The 18,770-nt window shown below is 38.5% G+C and overlaps 1 protein-coding gene across 1 annotated transcript; it reads right to left on the bottom strand.

Annotated features, from left to right (window-relative positions):
• On the bottom strand, positions 1-17,113 carry LOC109616656. Its single transcript, XM_020053963.3, has 4 exons — positions 16,780-17,113; positions 12,223-12,319; positions 1,845-12,031; positions 1-587 (listed from the first exon to the last, which is right to left on the bottom strand). Exons 1-3 carry the CDS (start codon positions 16,894-16,896, stop codon positions 1,887-1,889), a joined length of 10,359 nt encoding a protein of 3,452 aa, XP_019909522.3. The 5' UTR covers positions 16,897-17,113; the 3' UTR covers positions 1-587; positions 1,845-1,886.
• Positions 17,114-18,770: the final 1,657 nt, after the last annotated feature.

The raw sequence follows: 18,770 nt of genomic DNA, 5'->3' as shown, positions 1-18,770 counted from the left end.
GTATCAAATACTTGTTCACCCCATTGTAAATAATTATTTTACTGTGGGTTTTCTATCCAGAAAATTTTACTGTAAAATGAATGGTCCACAAGTTGAAGCCAATGGTAAAGAAACAGTTTCCTTCAGAGATCTGTAAACGGGGTGCTTCCACACCACTTGGGAAAAATACTTGTGCAAACAATATGATTGTTTTTAAATTAAACTTTTTTTATTTTTTTATTATACATTTTACCCAACGAATACCCAATGTCACCATACAATAATTTATTTTGACTCTGGGTTCAAATAACAAACAGGATAAAATCTTAGATTTGTAATCCTGTACATTTTAGATAATGTAACATGGTTCCTTAACACATTTTTTTTATTATTATTATACATTTGAGCTTTGATTCAATAGCACTGCAACATTAATGTATTCAAAAAGTTGAAATATTTCTCAAAATGCAAACATTTGCTTGAAAATGTATGCCTTCAATTTCACCTCAATTGATTGTGTTAGGTCATCCTTCATGTATGGGCATCAATCTTGTCTTTCAAGAGTTCTCTGGAAATCCAGCACTCATTTAAATTTAATAAAACTATACCTAGAAAAGAATTCAGGAGGAGATTACTTCAGTAAAAACCTAGTACTTAAAGGAGAATCCCAAAACAGGCAAAATTCTGATGTTTTTTCAAAGGGTCCTAAAAACAATGTTAATTATTAAAAAATGTCATAAAACCACACAATTGCTCCAAGGTGTTGATGATTACTTTACAATGTATTGTACAGCTTCATCTGTCGCTATACCACCTTGAAAGGGCCTTTGGCCTTAGTACTGGCGCCTAGCTAATGGCTATACTGCAACAGCATAAACCTGCTTGTTAATATACTGTAGTAGAAGTACACCCATATGTGCCCTTGTTACAGTCAGGACATACCCAGATCATTTAAGATGCAGAAAATTATATATAGCCATATTTAGAAATGTATCACTATGAAGTACAATACGCGATGATGATTTAAAAAAAAAAATTTGTCTGGGTTATAGCCCCAGATTTTTTGTTGTTTTGTTGATGTATTTCAAATGCCTTTTCTTGTTTCAAAATGATACACATTAATCCAATTTTACACCACAAAACAATGACATGTCTCTTGTGGTGAGTAGACTTACTACAGTGTTCATCCCTGTAAAGCATTTTAGAATGACATCCACAAAATGTACTGAAATTTAGATTTACATGATGGTTACATGACGCCTCTACCAGAAAAAGTGAGATGGCTGCTTATGTTGTGTAGCCTGCAGTCTACCTGATTTTGCATGATTTGTTATTTTGTGAAGCTACCCTTGACTATTTTCAAGTACAAGGTGTACCTTACAGAAGGTTAAAATATCTGTTAATGGTTCTGATATGTCGCTTAGTTGTACTTTAACAATCCTTAGTTGGCTGTTTCAAGTTGGCTACAGTACAGCCTAATGATGACTGACCACCATTCAAACATTTACGACGCCAGCAACATTATTGTGAATACATTTTACTTTCCGCCCTCTATGGTTAGACCCTAGGTCCTCTTCTGTTACTTTCAACCAAACCAATATGGAGTTGAGGATTTCGGTGCCTTTGACTCTTAAACAAGCCACAATATTTTTTCTTATCCAGTGGTGACAAAATAAATGCTTTTTGGGGTCCCTAATGATAAAGTTCATTTTCCCCCCTACTTCTAGTTTCCTACAATGGGGGACTACGTATCTATTCACAGTTTATGGATGTAAATAACATCTAACATCAAGTTAAAAATACTGTTGTGAAATTCTCCTTTAAATCCACAGTACAGTGATAATATACTTAAGGAACAGACTTACCAGGTCATGAAACATCAGTTTGCTGGGCTGTTTACAGTCTTATTAGATTTCCCCTCCGGACAGAAAGCTTTGAGGCTCAAGTGCAATATCAAATATCTCTTCAATGTTTTGCAGGGTCTCCTCTGCACCATCATCTGTTTTGTTGCTTGGAACTTCAAAGACATTGGAATTTACAGTGCCAAAATCTTCCTCAGCATCCTGCCACACTTCTTGGTCATTCTCATCCTCTATGTGTTGAATTGACTCTATAACATTAGTCATTTGCTGTTCTATTTCAGGGTTTATGGTGCACAGCGCTGGTTCAGGCAGAGTATGTAGTGGGGCAGGAGGCATGTCTAGTAGTGCTGGAGGGATATGCAGTGGGACAGAAGTGGCAGCGTAAATGTTTTGCTCATTTTTACTAACTTCACAGAATGGAGTACTTTCGGTTGATTCTTTAGGAACACGGTCAGTTTTTGATGAATCTTCCACAATAGTACTTGGAGGTGGCCAAATAGCAAGAGGGGATAAATCCAACCCTGCAGACCCCACTCCAGCATCTCTGGGTTGAATGTGGAGATGAATATGGACATGGGATTCAATAGATAATCTCTTTTCAAATGATTCTACTGATTCCTTTGCCGATTCAACTACCATTCCCAACAGATCCTTTTTTTGCTCCCCAAATGAGTCTGAATCATCAGTGGCTCGATCTACTTCAAAAGCATGAATACATTCAGCCTTTTGTCCATGAACTTCTTGCACATCTTGTGAACAGGACTTTGTTAAGGTATTTGGAACTGATTCATGTGGTACTTTGTCAACCTCAGAATTGGACACTGTAAATGTTCTATCTTCACAAATATCAACTTGAACAGCAGTTGGGAGATCATTTTCTTTGTCTGAAGGTTCTTGCTTATTTACCATAGTATTAAGCTCTAAATACTTTTCAAATAAAGTAATGTTCTTTTGCACCTGTGCAGCTACAAATTGATGTCCTTGACAAGTTGTAACTGCAATTACATGTTTACTATCTGGTGGTTTAGAACCTTCTGCTTCGCTTGTTAATTCAACTTCAGACTTTTTTCTTGACTGGAGTACACCATTAGCGGCAGCTTCTGTTGAGTTTGGCTGTACATGCTGGAAGATTTCTTGAGTTATAATTGCCTCTTCAAATATGTCTTCCACAATCTCCTTAGTGGCATTACAAACCTTTCTTTCATCTTCCATTTTGTCACATACATCTATGACCTCTTTAGCGTTCATTGAGGAAATCACTTCATGTACTGTTTCCACAATAGCTTCAGCTGACCCCACCTCAGCATTTGCATCCGTCACAAGTATTTGAATCTCGTGACTCTTGACATCAGTTAAGACAACGTCATGCACTGAATGAGCAGTTGCTTCTGCTGATTTACTCTCAACATCCTTGTCTTGTTCTAGGATTTCATGATCAGTAACATTGGTTGAGCCCACTTCAAGCATATTATCAACAATTGCATGAGCTGACATTAACTCTGCATCCGCCACTTGTACTGTAATCTCGTGATCTTGGAGCTGAACCCTGGAGCACACCTCCAGGGTTGTCTCTACATTTTCTTCAGCTGATTTAATTTCAGCATCCATCTGTTGCACTACTGTTTTATGACTATTGACATCAGTTGAGCCCACCTCAAGAACATTATCAACAATTACTTGAGAATACTTTAGCTCTGTATCTCTCACTTGTATTGTAATTGCTTGATCATCATTTGGGCCCACTTCATGGGCTGTTTTAACATTTTCTTCTGCTGATTTAATCTCCTGTACTATAATCACATGATCATTGACATCAGTTGAGTCCACTTTGAGCACATTATCAACAATTACTTGAGCAGCTGTTAGCTCTGCTTTTACCACTTGTACTGCAATTTCATGACCTTCACTTGAGCCGACCTCAAGAATTGTTGCAACATTTGCTTCAGCCAATTCAATCTCAGAGTCCTTCTGCTGTACTACAATCGAGTGATCACTTACATTAGTTGAGTCCACTTTGAATGAAGTGTCAACAATTACTTCTATTACTTGAGCAGAATTTAGCTCTGGATCTGCTGCCTTTACTGTAATTTCAGGACCATCATTTGAGCTTACCTCAAGGTTTGTGTCAACATTGGCTTCAGCCAATTCAATCTCAGCGTCCATCTTTTGTACTACAATCGAGAGATCATTTACATCAGTTGAGCCAACTTTGAGCGAAGTGTCAGCAATTACTTGAGTAAACTTTACCTCTGGATCGGCCACCTTTTCTGTAATTTCATGACCATGACCATCACTCGAGCTTACCTCAAGTGCTGTCTCAATATTTGCTTCAGCGAATTCAATCTTGCCGTACACCTCTTTTACTATAATCTCTTGATCACTGACATCAGTTGAGCCCACTTTGAGCAAAGTGTCAACAATTGCTTGAGTAGACATAAGCTCTGCATCTGCTGCCTTTACTGTAATTTCATAATCATCAATTGAGCTTACGTCAAGGGTGGTCTCAATATGTGCTTTGGCCAATTCAATCTCGCCGTCCTCCTCTTTTACTAGAATGTCTTGATCACTGACATCAGTTGGGCCCACTTCAAGGATATTATCAACAATTACTTGAGCAGACTTTTGTTTTACATCTGTCATTTGTACTGTAATCTTTTGATCATCACTTGAGCCGACTTCAGGAAATGTTGCAACATTTGCTTCAGCCAATTCAATCTCAGAGTCCATCTGTTGTACTACAGTCAAGTGATCATTTACATCAGTTGAGTCTACTTTGAGCGATGTGTTAACAATTACTTGAGCCGACTTTAGCTCTGGATCTGCCACCTTTATTGTAATTTCATGACCATCACTTGAGCTTACCTCAGGGGTTGTCTCAATATTTAATTCAGCCAGTTCAATTTTGCCGTCCAACTCTTTTACTAGAATCTCTTGATCACTGACATCAGTGGAGTCCCCTTTGAACGAAGCGTCAACAATTACTTCAATTACTTGAGCAGAATTTAGCTCTGGATCTGCTGCCTTTACTGTAATTTCAAGACCATCACTTGAGCTTACCTCAAGGTTTGTGTCAACATTTGCTTCAGCCAGTTCAATCTTGCCGTCCAACTCTTTTACTAGAAACTCTTGATCACTGACATCAGTGGAGTCCACTTTGAGCGAAGTGTTATCAATGACTTGAGCAGACTTTAGCTCTGGATCTGCCTCCTTAACTTTAATTTCATGATCATCACTTGAGTTTACCTCAGGGGTTGTCTCAATATTTGCTTTGGCCAATTCAATCTCGCCGTCCACCTCTTTTATTATGATCTCTTGATCATTGACATCAGTTGAGCCCACTTCAAGGACATGATCAACAATGACTTGAGCAGACTTTAGTTCTGCATCTGTCATTTGTACAGTAATCTTTTGATCATCACTTGAGCCGACCTCAGGAATTGTCACATTTGCTTCAGCCAATTCAATCTCAGAGTCCATCTGTTGTACTACAATCGAGTGATCACTTACATCAGTTGAGTCCCCTTTGAACGAACCGTCAACAATTACTTCAATTACTTGAGCAGACTTTACCTCTGGATCTGCTGCCTTTACTGTAATTTCAGAACCATCACTTGAGCTTACCTCAAGGTTTGTGTCAACATTGGCTTCAGCCAATTCAATCTCAGCGTCCATCTGTTGTACTACAATCGAGTGATTATTCACATCAGTTGAGCCGACTTTGAGCGAAGAGTCAATAATGTCTTGAGTAGACATTAGCTCTGGATCTGCCGCCTTTACTGTCATTTCATGACCATCACTTGAGCTTACCTCAGGGGTTGTCTCAATATTTGCTTCAGCCAGTTCAATCTTGCCGTCCAACTCTTTTACTAGAAACTCTTGATCACTGACATCAGTGGAGTCCACTTTGAGCAAAGTGTTATCAATGACTTGAGCAGACTTTAGCTCTGGATCTGCCTCCTTAACTTTAATTTCATGATCATCACTTGAGTTTACCTCAGGGGTTGTCTCAATATTTGCTTTGGCCAATTCAATCTCGCCATCCACCTCTTTTATTATGATCTCTTGATCATTGACATCAGTTGAGCCCACTTCAGGGACATGATCAACAATGACTTGAGCAGACTTTAGTTCTGCATCTGTCATTTGTACTGTAATCTTTTGATCATCACTTGAGCCGACCTCAGGAATTGTCACATTTGCTTCAGCCAATTCAATCTCAGAGTCCATCTTTTGTACTACAATAGAGTGATCATTTACATCAGTTGAGTCCACTTTGAGCAAAGTGTCAACAATTACTTCAATTACTTGAGCAGAATTTAGGTCTGGATCTGCCACCTTTACTGTTATTTCATGACCATCAATTGAGCTGACTTGAAGGGTTGTTTCAATATTTGCTTCAGCAAATTCAATCTCAGCATCCACCACTTTTTGTAGAATTTCTTGATCACTGACATTTGTTGAGCCCACTTCAAGGACATTATCAACAATTACTTGAGCAGACTTTAGTTCTGCATCTGTCATTTGTACTGTAATCTCTTGATCATCACTTGACCGAACCTCAAGAATTGTTGCAATATTTGCTTCAGCCAATTCAATCTCAGAGTCCATCTGTTGTACTACAATCGAGTGATCACTGATATCAGTTGAGTCCCCTTTGAACGAAGCGTCAACAATTACTTCAATTACTTGAGCAGAATTTAGCTCTGGATCTGCTGCCTTTACTGTAATTTCAGGACCATCACTTGAGCCAACCTCAAGGTTTGTGTCAATATTGGCTTCAGCCAATTCAATCTCAGCGTCCATCTGTTGTACTACAATCGAGTGATTATTCACATCAATTGAGCTGACTTTGTGCGAAGAGTCAATAATGTCTTGAGTAGACATTAGCTCTGGATCTGCCGCCTTTACTGTCATTTCATGACCATCACTTGAGCTTACCTCAGGGGTTGTCTCAATATTTGCTTCAGCCAGTTCAATCTTGCCGTCCAACTCTTTTACTAGAAACTCTTGATCACTGACATCTGTGGAGTCCACTTTGAGCAAAGTGTTATCAATGACTTGAGCAGACTTTAGCTCTGGATCTGCCTCCTTAACTTTAATTTCATGATCATCACTTGAGTTTACCTCAGGGGTTGTCTCAATATTTGCTTTGGCCAATTCAATCTCAGCATCCACCTCTTTTTGTACAATTTCTTGATCACTGACATTCTTTGAGCCCACTTCAAGGACATTATAAGCAATTTTTTGAGCAGATTTTAGTTCTGCATCTGTCATTTGTACTGTAATCACTTGATCATCACTTGAGCTGACCTCAAGAATGGTTGCAACATTTGCTTCAGCTGATTCAAACTCAGGTTCCATCTTTTGAACCAGAATCTCTTTATCATTGACATCTGTTGAACCCACTTGTAGGGCTGTATTAACAATTTCTTCAACTGACTTTAGCTGTGCATCCGTCACTTGTACTTGGAGTGCATGGTCATCAACAATCTGTGCTGATGTCACATTCTTGATCAGAACCATGTCCTCTACTTCAACCATAGAACCCACAAGATCCAATTTCTTTGGGAATTCTATTTCAGGAGCCATTATGGCAGTCAAACTTTCAGTACAGTCAGTCAGACCTAAGATTGAAATGTCAGGCATTGCAGCTGTGACATCTTGAACCGCACATCTGATATTTTCTGCAATTGGTGCATTCTTAATTGCTGCAGCATTCTGTACATCATCCATGAGTTCCTCTTTCTCTTCTTCAACAATGACCTCCGTAAGAGGCTGTATGAAGATATATTTTTCTGTGACCGACACTTCCAGACTTTCTGTATCAGGCTGTGGATTGTTTTCTGTCACAACCTTGCGTTCAATCTGAGCTACACACTCTTCTGAATTTTCAACTGCAACAAGTACTGATCTTATCTCTTTGAGTGGTTGTAGAGAACCCACAGGATCCATTTTCTTTGGGAATTCTATTTCAGGAGCCATTATGGCAATGAAAGATTCAGTATGGTCAGATGGTCCTAAAATGGAAATGTCGGGCATTGCAGCTGTGACATCGTGAACCTCACATTTTGTTGTTTCTGCAACTGATGCATTCTCAATTGCTGCAGCATTCTGCGCATCATCCATGATCTCCTCTTTCTCATCTTCAACAATGACTCCCATAAGAGGCTGTATGAAGAAACACTTTTCTGTGACCGACACATTTGGACTTTCTGTATCAGGCTGTGGATAGTCTTCTGCTACAACCTTCCCTTGAACCTGAGTTACACTCACTTCTGAATTTACCACGGCAACATGTACTGGTCTTATCTCTTCGACTGGTCTTAGAGGGCCCACAGGATCCATTTTCTGCGTGGATTCAACTGGTGCCACTATAGCAATCGCAGATTCTAGAACATCAGACAGTTCTGACAATGGAACATCAGGAATTGCACCTGTGACATCTTGAACATCACAAGTGTTTGTTTCTACAACGGGTGCATTCTCAATGTCTGCAGCATTCTGGGCAACATCCAGGAATTCCTCCTTGTGTTCTTCACAAGTGTCCTCCGTGAGAGGCTGTCTTAACATAGGTTTGTCAGTGACAAACACATCTAAGATTTCTGTTTCTATTTGCACAATTGGAAATGATTCATTTTCATCTTTTTGTATCTCATCAGTAGCAATCCCTGAAGCATCAAACTTTTCTGTAATTCCAGATGCCAACTCAGTGGGTACTACCTCACTGATTTCAGATAGACATTCTACCATAGTTACTGGGCTTTCATCATAATCATTTATTTCTTGAGATGCTTCATTTGTGCTTACCTTAAGAGAAGCATTTTTTTCCTCAGCCATTAAAACGGTTGCCTCCATCTCTTTAGGTGTGTTGAATATTTGTGAAGAAACTGATTTGGCTATGGCTTCCAGATGTGGGTCTTTTGTAGTTACCAATAAGAGAGTTGAAGTTCCACTAATAGTTTCCACAGCCTCATGCAGAAGTACCACTGTGTCCTTTAACTCGTATTCTAGTGGTACAGGTGTTGTGTTGCCTGATGTTTTGGGGGATTCATCTGTTAACTGTGACACTGCTGAGACCATTTCTGTTGTTTCTTCATCTTGAGGTTCTGGGGCAGTGACTGCTTCAGATGTCAACTCTATTAGGTCCTCTGCTATGGTATCATCTCGTGTGGCTTCTTCAGCAGTAGACAATTGTGTGACAATGGTCTCCTCTATTATACCTTCCTCAGGTATATCACTGAGTTGCTGATGTTTACTTATAAATTCTGTAGGGTCCTCAAAGTCTGTGGATGTTGATTGAGCCAACTGTTTCACTGTGTCTTCAGCTTGAGTCTTCGTGGCATCAGTGGACAGGGTGTTTTTGGGTATGGAAGATTCAATGGCCAAACTACAGACATTTGGCAATGTTTCATCTTCTATTATGTGTAATACAGTTTCTATAACAGCCTCAGTTAAATTGTTTTGTTTCTCTCCAAGTTCTTCTGCATCAAACTCAGAGATAGGGACCACTGCTGGTGTTTCAGAGTCCTCCTCATCATCCGATTCAGCATCCTTATCCGCCTCGTCAAAATAAATTGTTTCCTCCTTTCTCCCATGCTTTTGCTTTTTGCGTCCAGGTATGAGTTTCTTTAGAGAAAATGAAGACTCATCTTTGGCAATTTCGCTGTCAGACGGCATCTGCTCGGATAAGTTAACTTTGCCAGTTTCCTCAGTTTTTGCCTTCCTTTTCAAGGTGACCAGCTTTTTAAAGGATTTCCATGTAGATTCCCCTTCATTACCTCCCTCCTGAGAACTGTCCAGTGGAGACTCAGTGTTTCCACGTTCACTTAGTGTTTCACCTTCCTTTTTGGGTGCTTCTTCCTCGGAGTCAGACGTTTGTAAGCCCCTCTTCTTTGCAGATCCACATAGGAGCGCCTCCCATGAAACAGATATGTCTACCTTCTTTTTGGGCTCTTCTGTGCTAAGTTCTAGTTCCTTCTCACCTTCACTTGAACCTACAAGTCCTAAATCATCGTCACTTTCAGAAGATCTTTTGGCATGTCTTTTTGGTGTCATTCGTTTTTTTAACGAAGTCCAGGTCCCATCCTTCTTCCTTTCACCATCAGAAGTTACATCGCCATCTGATTCATGGCTTGATCCTACCTGAGCAGACATGTTTACCTCTGCTGCAACTTTTTCAGGCAAAGAAGAAGGACTCTCTCCTCTCTGACACTCTGCTGACTCTGTGGATGACAGTAGATCCTCTGCAACATGCTCACCAGACCCGGTCAATTCGTCTGATTTCATACCTCTCCGCTTCCTAGAAAGCTTCTTTAAACCTGCCCCAGATAAGAGCTTCCTGAGTGGACTTCCTTGGTTTTTGTCTTTCTCTTGTGAGCTAAGAATTTCAACATCATTTAAGATAACTGTATGGAAACCCCAAGAAGGACACTGCTCATCAAAAATATCCTGGACTGGACTTTCTTGGCTTTTAGCTTTCTCTTGTGAGTTAAGAGGTTTAACCTCATTTGAGTTTAGTAATATCTCTGGGACTGAATCCTCTTCAGGTAAATCCTCTGTAACAGTGACAAATCCCCAAGAATGAGACTGTAGTTCAAGCCTTTCCACACTTTGTGTTTTCTCTTGAGAACTGAGAAGTTCCGCTTCACTGATTCCAGCTTCTTTTGTTGCAACTGTTACAAATCCCCAAGATGGCGACTGGTCTTCAAGATTATCAGAGACAGAACATCTTTGACCTTTACCATCCTCTTGAGAGCTAAGACGTTCAGCTTCATTTGAGATAATTGTCTGTAATCCCTTACTATCTACCTGCTTTTCAAGAACATCCTCTTGATTGTCACTAGTTTTAAAGACATTCATGAGTTTAGAAACAATGGATGTCTTAGCTGTCAGGGAATCTGTTATTACCTCTGATGTTGTGGCCACAATTTCTTGAAGTTCATTCTCATCGTGTTCCCTCTCAAGAACCAACATTGTGTCCACACCTAGACTGATCTCCTCTTTTGTAAATTCTTGCTCATGTTCAGCTTCTTCTGGTGTGTTTAAACCCTCTGTTTCATTAATGCTTTGCATTTCCTGTTTCTTCTCAACAGTCTCATCTTTGAACATTTCCTCTTCTAGAACCTTTTTCTTTTTCTTAAGACCAGCAAAGATTCCTGAGGTAAAAAACTTCTTAATTGGAGATACAATTTCTTCAACATCTTGAAGAGTTGGTGCAGGTTCTTCTGTCTCTACAGAAAGAATAATATCCTCTTTGACTTCCTCATTGATTTCATCGTTAGGATCTTCATTGAGTTCTTCCTTGGGTTCCTCATTGGGTTTTGTCTTAGGTTCTTTCTTGACATCTTCCTTATGTTCCACATTGGAATCTTTCTTGGGTTCCTGTTTGGCCTGCTTGTGTTTTTTTCCTATTGAGAAAAAACGTTTGAATGGGGACATTTCTTCAATTACCGGAACTGTAGGGGCAGGTTTATCTGCCTCTTCCTCTATATTAGCCAGTTCTTCAGATGTGCTTTCCTCCTTGGGTTCTATAATTTCTAGGGTCTGTTCCTTGGTAGTTTCATTGAGGTATTTCCTAAATGTGTGGTCTGTCAATGTAGAGCAAAATGTAGAAAAATCAGCAGGTTCCTCTGGTTTGTCATTAACAACCTCAAATGGTGCATCATTGATTTTCATTTCTTGGATATCATCTAAAAGCTCTTTTTGAGGCTTATCAGTAGGCTCCTCTAGCATACCTTCAGTTGTCTCTTTCTGTTTTTCATCAACAAGTTCTTTTAATGTATTATCTGCAAGATCTTTTGGTTTATTGACCAACAATTCTTTAATCGTATCATCAGTCATATCCTCAGGTGTACTCTGCTCGGTATTCTCCTCAGCATTTTCTGCAGTGATATCCTCTGGAGTACTTCCTTCAACCACACTCTTCTTAGGGCTCACTTCTGGTGTTGTTTCAGAGTCTTTTTTTAAGGTGAATTTTAGACCAATTGAATTACAGAAATGTTTAAAACTTTTATTGACTTCATTCAATTTAACTTCTTTTTCAGTGTTTGTTGATAATTCATCATCTTCATTTGGTGACACCTTTCCATCACCATCTTTGTTTTCCAGAGGTGATACCTCCTCTCTGAGAGTTTCTATCCTCTCTGGAATTTCCTCTTTATGAGAAACAATTGATGAATTTGTCTCACCAACTGCAATGAGAAACCAAATAGAGCATTCTTAAAACTGTTAAATGTTTGGATAACTGCCTGATTCAAACAAATGATCATATATAAATTATTTGACTTTTTACAAATCCCTTTATAGATTTTTTTTTAAGGAGAACAAAAAAATATTATATTCTTATACAAAAACAAACAGTCTTCAAATTCAGATGACTCACCTTCTGCAACAACCATGTCCTCACACAAACCACTGATCTCCTCAGTTTGCTCTGCTTTCTCATTTAGCCCGGAGGCCTGTCCATTCTTCTGGAGCAACTAAAACAGAGAAGGAGACATTTTAGCCCTTCCTATTATATAAATATAATGAATTTTTAGATAGCATTGTCAAGTTTGAAATGAATGTTTAAAGAAAACAGAACCATGTATTACAGTTTCTCTTGCTCCCTATAGTACTTGTTAGAACCATCTAACATCAGGTTGTAAAATAAATCAGTTGTCCTTCTACGCTCGCAGTTAATTTACAGATCTTATTTGCAGATATTATTTGCTGTTGAACATGAGTAACTGTATTACAGTTGATTTAAAGAACTACTATATTTTTCTGTTGGTTGCCATTGGTGGACTGAATGTGCCAGAATGCTTTCAGACAGGAAGTGAAGGTGAAAACAAAAATTATGAATGTTTAGCTGCCCAACATTCCGGTTTAGACTCTTCCAAATAAGATCGTTATTAATCCATCAAGTTATTTGGCCTGGCTTACACTAGCAAAATAATTTAATTGCTAAGTAAAATCTATAGTCATTAAAATGTTTTATTACTGAAAGAAGTGTTGGTCTTGTAATTGACTGATGTCCCCAAGTAGTTATAGAATTCAGCACTTATTCTTTAATAACATTGTAATAAACAAAATGCTGCTCATGACACAGAAAAGTAGGGTATTTCTAGTAAAGTTCAATGTTGCTGCACTGTTCTGGACCAATACTGTTATACATGAGAACAAAATAACCATTGCACCTGGGTTCCTCATTTCTTGAGGGCCTTCTGCAGTGAGTAGACTAAAACAGAGTCTGTCTGTATTGAGTAAGCTAAAAGTGTCCATTTGCAGTGTGTAGGCTAAAGCACCGGAAAGCTGTCTACAGGCTTTGTCCGAAATGGCAACATATTCCTTATATAGTACACTACGTTAGACCTACATTCAACTAGATGGGTACATTTGGGATACAAACATGTTATAGTAACTTGGCTTAAGTGTCTGGACCATAGCTGCTGCTTACTCTGTAATGTTTCTATCCATCCTTACTGTTAAGTGGTCTTATAATAAAACAGTGTACACACACTATCCTTTTAGGGACAAAACATATACCAAAATATAATCCTATTTTCCGTTAACTCATAACCATAAACCAGACCTTTGACCAGGCCAGTGACAAATTGAATTGCCTCGACACTACCTTAAATGTAAACCCCAACTGTAACTTAAATCCTAAACCTAACCCCTGAGCCTAAAATAGCATCTTCCTTACGGACAAAATGGTGCTATGAGGTACAGTTTTGGCCCTTGGGAGTTTTACTACCCTTGATGGGATCTTATGGGATTTTTGAGAATTACAGATATAGTCAAACAAGGGGAGAAACACAAACATCAGACTTATCATGAAAAAAAACATGACTTAACTATTTGTAAACAATGTGCAACCAAGTCATGCCAGTGGAAAGAGGTTTTGATGAGGAATCTTGATAATGGTTGGTTGCATGGTGAAACTGAACCGATATCGACGCAGGGACAAAGCATGCCCATCGGATGACATGATGTGTGTCTCACCAATCGACAAACGGATTACCCACATGCATCAGTGTTGGACAGAAACTTTACAGTGGGTGCTGAGGCTGCGTTAGGGGGTCCTACACCTAGTGGCTATGTAGCTAGTACATACTCCTAAAACAAAATTTGTATTTTTTTGTCAATATTTGAAGCTGGAAGCTGATTTTGGACTTATAAATTAATAATATGTACCCATGAGTATTTTTAAGAATTTAACATAAGTGCCTCACCACACAAGTTTAGCTTAACTGTTGTAACTTGAGGGCTTGAGCACTTTTGTCCAACTAGAATTCACTTTTTCAAAACCGTTAAAACCGTGTTGGCCAAAATGACACATTTGATTAGATCAAACTGCTCTAAGACTCTAGAAATATGATATAAAAGACACAAAATCAACTACTGGTATCAGAACTTATAACTTCTTACAGTCTCATGAAAATATATTTAAATGAATTATCAAACAATGGCCCAATTTTAACTATAACTATATGTATACACTTACATGATTAATCCTCATTCATTTGTCTGTGCCATTTGTTGATTATTATTACAGCATGTACTGTACCATAAGGCAAGTAAACATTTCATTAAACCATGGGCTGTGTTCTTTTTCCCTATGATTTTACTAAATGCAGAAAGAATGTCACTTAAGAGAATGAATAACCAGAAACAAAATACCACATTTTATCTTTTTCCATTTTGTCCTTTGCAAATTAAAAGATTAAAAGGTGATTCATTAAAATGCTATATATTGTGGTGCAAACATGTCCCTGGTCGCTGAATCAGCATCGCACCAACTCCAAACTAGAACCAACCCAGAAGGCTGGCAGGTTCCAGAACCTTCCGAGGCCAGTTAGCAGGGCCTGCCCCTGGACAGCTGCCACCCATTGGGACCTCATCAGGGGAGGCATTTAAGGGCTCCCAAGGAGCAGTTTGGGGGCAGAGGCCGTATTAAAGATGTGACTCGTACTTCTACCTTACAGGGGAAGAACCCCCTTCTTTCTCCCCTTAATTTCTTAAATGTAACACCTCTTGCACCCATTCACATTGCTTATGGTTGTGCTTTGAATTACAAAGGTACTGGTCTAATTTTCTTTATGAGATGGAGACAATCCTAGGATTTGATTTGGAGTGGGACCCAGTTTAATTACTGTTAGGTCTCCTTAGCAGAAATGTTACACCATTCTTACTTTTGCAGTGAGGAACAACAGTCTCATGAAATGGATTAGTGAGAATATCCCATCTATTAAAGTGTGGCATAAAATAGTATTTGGATGGGTACCACTGGAGTATTTCACATGTATGCAAAATTCTCATTCAGATCAATATTGGGAACCTTATTTAAATTCCTTGGAACCTGATGTATAAGTCTTTGTGCTATAAGGATTCTATTAACATAATATGCTTACCTGTATTATGATTATACCCTGTGCAAACTAAGCTTTGGGGTTTTATTTAATTGTGCTGTTAGCGTTTTTTTTTCATGTTACTGCCCTTTTGTGTATCTGTTCTAAACCCATATGTCTTAAACTGTGAAATGTCTATAAAAAATTACAAATAACTATTTCATGTATAATGGCATCGTTGGCTAAGTTATAAAAAGTAACAACATGTTTTAATTAAAAATGTAAGGCCTCAATAAACCAGCTAACAGACTCATGCTCATCCACAGCAGAACTTCAGTAGATAACTACAGTAGATAATCAATGTAGCTTCATACAGAGTGCAGTGGAGGCAGAGCCTCAACATAACAATATTCTGTAATTGCCCCTCACAGGATTCCTGTGATGGCCCTGACCAAGAGTGAGAAACTTTACATGCCAAGTATAGACCATACACTGAGTACCCCATAAGGTAAATACAAACAATTACGTATGAGGGATTGTGGTGTTGTACAGTATATGGCGAGTCTACCAAGACTAAGAGTTGTTAGGCAAGACAAGTCACAGAATGACTGGACACAGCATTCAGCATGGTATTTCGGCAATGCATTTCAAACCCCCAAGATGCAATATTGCAATTATAATCTGGTTAACAAGCAAATTTGAACAGAAAAACATTATGTCCTGCCATAATCCATACCTGTGGTATATGAATCATAAATTGTGATGATGATTCATATGATTTTAGGAATAGTTTGAGCCCACGAATATTACATTGCTTCTTACTAACAGCGATGAGGCATCTCAGGGGTTTTGTAGTATATTGCCCATAATAAGTGCTGTAAAATATAACACTACTAAATACTACAGTAGGGTTATTACGGTGCCTTTACACTACCTTTAGTAGCTTAAATGTTTATATTGGTGGGATTCAACTGACTAGGTAAATACAGTATATAGATTCCAAGTTTTTAGAATAGCCTCAGAAATAGTAGATAATACATCATTAATGTTTCCAATAGTGAACGATTTAATGCATTTGATATTTAGACTTTTCCAATGCCATTTAATTTATTTAACTCGTACATAAGAGTCCCGTGGAATACTTTAGAAACCATGAAAATAGATACTATATCAAGTTCAAAGTATTGTAAGACTATTTGGAACTGGGACTTTTGGCATTTCAATCAACTAAATCTTACTTCTGCGGTCGACAGCAAACCTCACAGACAGTTGAGATGAATCTTCACTTACTGTTGTGGCTTTAATTAGACTTGGAAGCCTTCCACTTGAATGCCAGGAAACATGAATTATTTATCTTATTAAAATAGGATAATGGAAACCTATCATTAGATCAGAAAAGTATCTCGTTACTATAACAATGTGGTGATTGTTGATGTATTTCTCTGTCGGCAAACATTCCATATATTCCGCTGCTATACCATCCCCAAGGAGAAGCAAAACATCCTGAGCTGCTGCAGAATATATGGAATGTTTGCGGTACCCACAATATAACAATGTTTCCTGTCTGTAATTTATCACCAGATCAATCGGTTATAAATCAGTGTTACCTTGACATCAGGACTCTCGCCATCCTGGACGTAGTTCCCACTCTGCTCTTCCACCTTTGCGTTCTCGTCTTGACACTTGCTATTTTCCCGCTGAGGCGCAGATTCAGTAGCCCCCATTGTCAAAACTAAAGCTGCTGGCGGTCCTGTCCCGCACGAGCCGATCCTTACGTAAATGTCACCGAATATCCCCAAAAAGGAAAACAGAGGCAAACGCCTTTGTGTAGGAAAGCTGCGTAAATGCTTTCAAATGGTGCAGTACGTCTCTCCTGTAAACTCTTTCAGAAAAACACCTCCCCTGCTGTATCACATGTATGCCTACCACTCGCAGCACGCCTTGCCCTGCTGCGTCAACACTTCGGAGTCCGGAAAGCCTAAAAACCTGTCGAGAGATGACTACGGCAACAAGACTCTCAGGCACATTTGTCCGGTAGCATGCAGTTCATCTTCAATTTAAATGAGCCTATAATCCCAAAATATATCAAAAAGCCCCTAAAGGGGATGTTCACCCATTTTTACACGTGGCCCTAATTTTGCACTCTTTCTGTGGAGTCTCCCAAAGCCTTTGTGGTTATTGTTTAGTTAGAGAAACAGAACAGTTGCACATTTTGCTTTGTCAGCCTACTACAATGCTGTATCGGATGTGGAGTGTATAAAATACTTGAATCCAGCTCATGCTTTTGTCATTTAGGGACAGATTAAGCCTTTAGTCCTGGACAAATCAGGCCCAATGGAGAATCTCTATTCAGCCTGATTTATTAGTTCAGCACTTGGTATAATAAGTGTCTGCAAAAGCAGTATTTTGGCTAATCAGTATATATTGGATATGAACCCACAGCACTCACATTATGCACCAAATGCACTATGCTCTACCAACTGAGCTACACATCAGAAAGTGCTGAGAAAGTCTCTGCGTCTAAAGATAAAACATATTATTCCACTGTCCATTATTCCATGTTTATATGCTTTTATTGTTGTAAAAGCCTAATTGAAACATGAATGTATGGCACTGTTGAAAAACACATTTACTAAAGGGTTTGGATTATCACTAAAAGATTTAAAATAAGGCCATGTAAACTTCACAACTTTCACAGCTAAACATTACAAATAGAGTCAGTGATGTAATGATGGGATAGAGTCTAAAAAATGTTTTGGTGGTCCGTTTAATTTGTTTTTAACACTTCTGTTTATCAGAATGTTCAGACAAGAATTTGAAGATTTGACAAGATTACCAATTTGTGTACAAGTGTGTGTGTGTGTTTGTATTTAACATAAATTCATCATAAGCTTAAAAATGAAAAGCATTTGTATAGATTTGTAGTTGACTACTAACAATTAGGGGATTTGGACACAGAAAGATTTAAAAGTGTAAGAACTTTGCTCCTCTGAAAATGGTGGGAATCAACTGACTGGTGAAATGCTATTCTGGAAATGGAGCAGTTGAAGTCATAATGAGATTTAAAGATTAAATTATGGCATGTGAATGGAACATCACGAGCACAGTGGGTAAACAAACTAACCCCACAGAAGAACAAGTTTGAAATGGCTCTTTTTGCCTGCTGCCTTCCACATAATTCAATGTTCATTAGCTGAAAATAAATGTGTGTCTTGCAAAGAGCAAGGTCTTTTATAATGCATGTATGTATGGCAGTTAGCTCTTACGTCAAGTTTGACTGTGCTCTGTAAGCTATACATGTATTTTCTTATCTATAATATGATTTTACCTATTACAGTAGTGTTAGCAATAGCTTTCTATTGGTCCATTCATTTTTTATTATTTTGCTAATTTGCTGTGTCCAGTGGATTGCAAGTACTACTTTTTGACATCTTGTTGCAATACAAAGTCAAAAAAGGTATTTCTTGATATTTTTTTGTCAATAATCTTTGCAAATTATTTAATACTGTAGCAACGTTGGTATGCCCACTACTCATGCTTCTAAATGTAATATCTCCCTATTTAGAACAGTGGGTAGGGTGCTCAGCTGTAGAGCTGA

The sequence above is a fragment of the Esox lucius genome, chromosome 15 (genome assembly GCF_011004845.1).
Source record: "Esox lucius isolate fEsoLuc1 chromosome 15, fEsoLuc1.pri, whole genome shotgun sequence".
Lineage (NCBI taxonomy): Eukaryota > Metazoa > Chordata > Actinopteri > Esociformes > Esocidae > Esox > Esox lucius.
The sequence above is the reverse complement of the archived record's forward strand: the minus strand, read 5'-3'. Positions and strand labels throughout refer to the sequence as shown.